The sequence below is a fragment of the Miniopterus natalensis genome, chromosome 13 (assembly GCF_054644295.1).
Source record: "Miniopterus natalensis isolate mMinNat1 chromosome 13, mMinNat1.hap1, whole genome shotgun sequence".
In the NCBI taxonomy this organism is placed as follows: domain Eukaryota; kingdom Metazoa; phylum Chordata; class Mammalia; order Chiroptera; family Miniopteridae; genus Miniopterus; species Miniopterus natalensis.
Window position 1 is genome coordinate 58,269,364 of NC_142093.1, and position 6,000 is coordinate 58,275,363.

Consider the following 6,000-nt stretch of genomic DNA (forward strand, 5'->3'; position numbering starts at 1 on the left):
TCAGTGGAACCCCAGGGTGAACCTGGGACATGTTATTGAGCACTCAGTGGTTCTTGAACCATGTTTCCTGGGGTCCCAGGAACCCACAGAGATGCCCTGGAGGGAGAGGACAGGGCTGAGCAGAAGGCACTAGGGTCCCCCAACCCCCACATCAATCAAAATCATTGAACTTCACCTCAGATCTTAAAAAACTTCATATGGGTGAAAAAGTTTCAGTGCCAAGAAAACCAGGGTCCTGGGGGACAGTTTAGGTCCATATTGCTTCAGTGCTGGCCATATAAACACCATAAACATCAAAGATTTCACCCAGCCTTCCCAAGGCCCTTCCCCATCAGGCCCTCCTACGCACTGACTACCTGCTAATGAGGTATGGTGAGCACTGGACAAGTGGACACTCCACACGGTGAACTCTAGAGCTCCTGTGTGCAAGCTCAGGGCTCATCAATTACAGTCCCAAACCCAACATAACCCTTCTGTGCTCCCATATCTCCTTCAACCCCTTGAATTGCTGCTGTACAAAGATTCACTGAGCTGTGGACAAGAACCACATCAGGGTGCCCATCCCAGAGCCCATCGCAACCACTCCCAGTGCAATTGGTGCTTGGGGTCACAGTGGTACCTGAGGCTCATCTTTGGGGCTCTGTCAGCACCAGACACTAATGCTCTGCACATCGCTTGAAGAGAATTCCCTGGACAAAGTAAAGCAACCTAACACCCGACCCTTCTCACAATGCAAAAAAACAACATGCAAGTGAAAAAAACAAAAGAAGTGTCGGCACGCAGGTGTCTGCCCTTGAACACAATGTCCTCCCGGCTTCCTGTGGGGAAATCATGTGAGTGACAGCACTGCCAAGGGCACAGAACTCCTGGGGAACTGAGAGCTGCCCTCACCTTGTAGAAGGTCTTGATATTTCTGACCAGCATGCTCAAGTTCTCAATCCGAAGGTTCGCATTGTTGTTGACGTTCTGGTGGATGGGCTTCTTTCCAGGCCTGGGATCACTGGGGGAAGAAACAGGAGAATGGAAATGGCATCTCCCAGCTTTGCCGCACCCCCCTGCCCGGTGGCGGATAGTCCTCTCCAAGTCTAGGTGGGTGTGAGACTGTAACGAGTGTGGCTCCAGTAAACCTAATTCTGCCACTGCTGAGCTGTGGACTTGGATGGGCCCCATCACTCCCACCCCACAACAAGGCCCTCAACCTCCTCAGGCCTTTAATCACAGTCACTGCCATTCCCACTGTTAATAGCACCCACAAACCACCACCAGTGCAGACCCCAAAAGTTACACCGTGTCAAAATCAATAACCTACCCCAAGATATATTTCAAGATTAAAAGGATTAAAAACTGAACATACCAAAATGTATGAACTATCAAGAGAGAAAAGGGGGAAAAAAGGAACATTTTCTGATTTACATCAGTAAAAATCATTAATTTTCCACTTCACATGAGTCCTCTCCTCTGTCACCAGCATGGGTCTCAGGCAGGTCCTGCCTGTGATTTTACATCCCAGGGACACAAGTCACCTGGAAGAACTGGCATCATCAGAACTGGGCTCTCTATGGTGCCCAGAGCAGCCTACGAGAAATGCTAACAGTAGTTGATGTGGGAAGCCCCAAAAGTGTCTTTTACTTTCCACTCCCAGGCAAAAGTCTAGTCTGGTCGTGATGAGACTAGAAATCTGAATCAAGTGACTTATAATTCCACTCATCTGTATACGTGCAGGATATTTCTCAAAATTCTGTGTAAAAAGAAGGTTTCCTATCTGAAGAGAACGGGCTCAATAGGACCATTTAGCTGCCACATCTCCTGCTTTTCATGACAAAGCCATCCCCCCACGTGACTGTCCCAAGACACAGGCAAGGATATCTAATTCAAATGAGGGCTGTGTTCACGGTTACATCTGTCCCCAGCCCGGTGATAACAGTGCTGAGAAATTTCATAAAGTGACACATGTGCTTCTTAACATAGCAGAGCTTAGAGAACATGCAGGGCTTTTCTGTTTCGTTGTTACTGTCACCTCAGCTTTCCTTTAGGTCAGATGGGACCACCCCAACTGTGCCAGGAGCCAAAGGGCCTCAGCACACACCGGGATGCTGGCTGCACCTAAAAGACACTACACGCACCCCGGGTAGGGCCGGGCTTCTGCTTCCCCCATCAGTTCTGAAGGCAGCAGCTAACTGCAACAACACTGCAAAAGAGCCCCGACATTTACTGTGCAAGAGGCCCTTCACTGAATTTAGCCTCAGGCCAAATGTGAACTGGCAATGAACTGGCATTTCTCAAAGGAACTGCCAGCAGGCTTTCCTGATTTACAGGCAAGTGGTAAAAGCTTCAGGAATTCCAAAGGTCAGGGAAGAGCCCGGCCGGGCATGGCTAAGTGGTTGAGCTTCAACCTGGCATCCTGGCAATCGGGTTTCGATTCCCAGTCAGGGCACATGCCCGGGTTGTGGGCTCGATCAATGACTCTCTCATCATTGATGTTTCTATCTATCTATCTATCTCCTTCTCCTTTCCTCTCTCTGAAATCAATAAAAGATATATTTAAAAAAAAAAGATCAGGGAAGAAAGAAACAGTGCCCGGCCTTTGTTCTGCCTCTGCCTGGGTGTAAAAGCTGAATGGAAAGGCTGGGGACACTGCTAATGTTCTTAATTAAACAGTCCTGGGCTTGGGTAAGGGCAGGTTGAAGTTTCACTCATCACTGCTCCAATGGAATCCAGTAATTTTCAGGGCCTAACAGAATGGGGGGGGGGGTAGCCAGAACTGGACTATCCAGGGGACAACCTCAGGAAAACTCATTTTCGCCAATGGTTTTGGAGCAGTGCTGCCAAAGCTAATAGATATGTCATTTAGAATCTAATCACAGGCTTCTGAGAGCGAGACCTTAGTCACTCACAGATGCTCCTGACCCACCGACTCCTCTGTAACCAGACACTGTCTGTTACTCTTCCTGGATCCCCAAAAGGTTTTTGTTTTAATTTCATTGCTTAAACCACATTCAGTACCCGAGCTGGAAGTTAACTGCCCCACCTACACCAAGTGTTTGACAGTCCTTCAATTCCAAATTCCCGTCACCAAACAAGCTGCCAGCCCGCTGTCCGGGAGCTCTTCTCGCCCCAAGGAGTGGCAGCAAAGGCACTCGGACTGAGACGCCCCTGGGCCAGGGGAAAGACCCTCCCATAGCAACCGCAGGTCCCATTTCTACACCCTTAAGGCAACACTTTCGTAGACAACTTACATTTGGAGCATGACCTGGTTCAGAAAGATGCCATCCACCAGTTTCATGTAGAAACTCAAGTTGTCGCAGTTGCCGCTTCGGAATGGGTCCAAAGTCTGAACCTGCGAGGAGGGGTTGGGGAGAAGGCAGCACAAGTCACCCCGAGCACATCCTAAAGCTCTGCAGACAACCACAGGCCTGCGGGCTGAAGGGGTCCCCCAACGCCCCCCATGCTTCAGTAGGCGCAAGGCCCCCTTTCCCCAGGGCCCCCTCACTTCCTTCTCCGGGCGACAGACAGGAGGCAGCAGGGGGGACACCTTCCTCCCACTTTTCTCCAGCACCCAGAAGGGGAAAAACAAAAGTAAAGGGAACTTTTCAACAAATTTCTCCTGTCTCTGATCTATTGGAAGTCACTGTGCCCACCCCAGACTGTACACATTCCCACTCTGAGACCCCCAATCCCACCCATCACGGCCATTCAAGGGCTGGTCTTGGGTTCAAAAACTAACTACACCAGGATATTTGGGGAGAGTGAGTCCTATTCCTGAGTGGTCAATCCACAGGGGCCACGGCGACCACATCGACCCTGTCCACTCCTGGACTGGCAGCCCAGCACCCCGGTAGGGACAGGTGTACCCACGGGCCAGGGCTGGGGCACTGAGGGGTCCTGCACAGGGAGCACCGGCTCCAGAGTTGGAAACACCTCCGGACCCCAGGCCACTGTCCGGACCCCAGCTGGGAACACCTGCTAAGACCCCTGAGTCCCCGGACTGCCTGCCACCCGCAGCCCCCACCCCGGTGGGTCAGGTCTGCAGTGACCCGAGGGGGGTGGGAGAGGAGCCTGGGCACCAACACGGGCTGGGAGCCAGGGGCACTCACCCAGGTCACCAGCGGGCTCTGCAGGAAGAGCTCCATGAGCTCTGAGACGGTCACATCCATCCCGAGGCTGCGTCCAGTCGCTGCGCCCACCGGCTCTGTGCACACCTCTGTGCCCACCGGCTCTGCGCCTCGAACTCTAAACAGCTCTATGCCCCAAATTCTAAACGGCTTTTCACCCCACATTCTAAACCGCTCTTCGCCCCGCATTCTAAACTGCCCTTCACCCCACATTCCAAATGTACAGCGGTTTGGGCCCAATGCCAAGTGCTTTGAAACATGCAAAAATCATGACACTCTCCCTATGACACTTAAGGCCTATCTGGACACATAAAATATAAAGGTTACATATCTACTTTCTACATGATTATTAATGGAAATTAACCACAGAAACCTAATTTTGTCTATCCCCATTTTTTAAAATTATTTTTTTCCATCAGCTGAATTACAGAAATGTAATCAGTTCCTTTGAGGCAACAACACACTCACTTTATTTTGCTAAGTCTTGCCCAGTATCTCAGCTTGGGAATTCTCCCCATCGGCAGGGAAAGGGGATGCTCCGGTTAGCAGTTCATCCGTCAGGACAGCTAAACTCCACCAGTCAACTGCCTGCAGAACAATGTGATAGAATAGTAACTAATATGTAATTTATAGGAAAGAAAAATGAAAAAAATAAACTTGTATATTTGAAATATGTATTTTTTCCATTGCTTTTCAGAGAGTGGAAGGGAGACACACAGAGAGAGAGAGAGAGAGAGAGAGAGAGAGAGAGAGAGAGAGAGAGAGAGAGAGAGAGAGAGAGAGAGAGAGAAACATTGATGTGAGAGAGACACATCAATTGCTCGCCTCCCACAAGGCACCCAGGCCGGGGCAGGGGATTGAGCCTGCAACCAGGGCACGTGCCCCTGGCCACAATTGAACTGGGACCCCCCAGCCTGAGAGCTGACACTCTAACCACTCAAACTGGCTAGGGCTGGAAAATGTTTTAACAAAAAGATTTTGTACATAGCTTTCCATTTAAGGAGTATTAAATTAGCACATGCAAGAAAGACATTTAGAGAACAAATATGCTGGTACCTCAGAACAGAATTTAAACATTTAGGCCATCAATCAGTGAGATAAAAGTGTTTTAATCATTTTCTAAACTAGTAATGGTTTTACTTTGGTTAAATTTTAATTTAAAATAAATTTGAATTATTAAGTAAATGAAATCTTTGGACTTATGAGAGAGGTAAAAAAAGTACTGATTAACATTTTTATTAATTACCCAGCTCCAATAAATACTATAAAATTACTTAAAGTCAAAGAACAAAAATGAAAAAAATCCCACTCTAAGATGTTCTTTTTTCATAACCACCTAAATCAATTCCTTTTGTAAAACCTATCCCATAAATCTAACAGTCTTCATTTGCAGGAAGCATGATGAGATTTAAAATAATGTACATCAAAATATGATCCAAATGGGAAACAAATTTATAAATGTAGTTAAATCATTAGCTGTGAACTGAGGACACAGCTAATAATGCCGCCTAGGGAAATGGCCTGAGGTTCCCTATGTTCAGCCCTTTTCTTGAGCTCCACCACTATTCTGAACTCCGCTCCTCCTGCCACATCCTTTGTGCCTCCACATCCAGGCCCCTAGAACCTCCAGAAATCCCTGATCTGCCTTCTTCTGAGCTCACCACCACCCTCCACAGAGCAGCCACCTGGGTTTAACGCTTTCTTTACTTCAAAACCACAGGCACCTGGAGTGAGACACTTACTTAGCAGTCCTGCTACTATCAGAAGCTGACTCATTACCACCCAAACCTTAGCATGTTCTCCCTAAGGGTGTAGTAAGTACAAAGCCTGTTAGAGGAGCCCTTTGCGTCTGTTATGAGAGCTGAGCACTTTGGGGATGCATTTTATC

The 6,000-nt window shown here is 48.4% G+C and overlaps 1 protein-coding gene across 1 annotated transcript in view; it reads right to left on the reverse strand.

Annotated features, from left to right (window-relative positions):
• Positions 1-4,154, reverse strand: part of LOC148091711 (protein Daple-like) — a 58,256-nt gene extending 54,102 nt beyond the window's left edge. Inside the window, 3 exon segments of the mRNA XM_087823775.1 lie at positions 892-1,000; positions 3,237-3,337; positions 4,095-4,154. Of these exon segments, the coding sequence (XP_087679901.1) occupies positions 892-1,000; positions 3,237-3,337; positions 4,095-4,154 (270 nt within the window).
• Between the last annotated feature and the right edge of the window lie 1,846 nt (positions 4,155-6,000).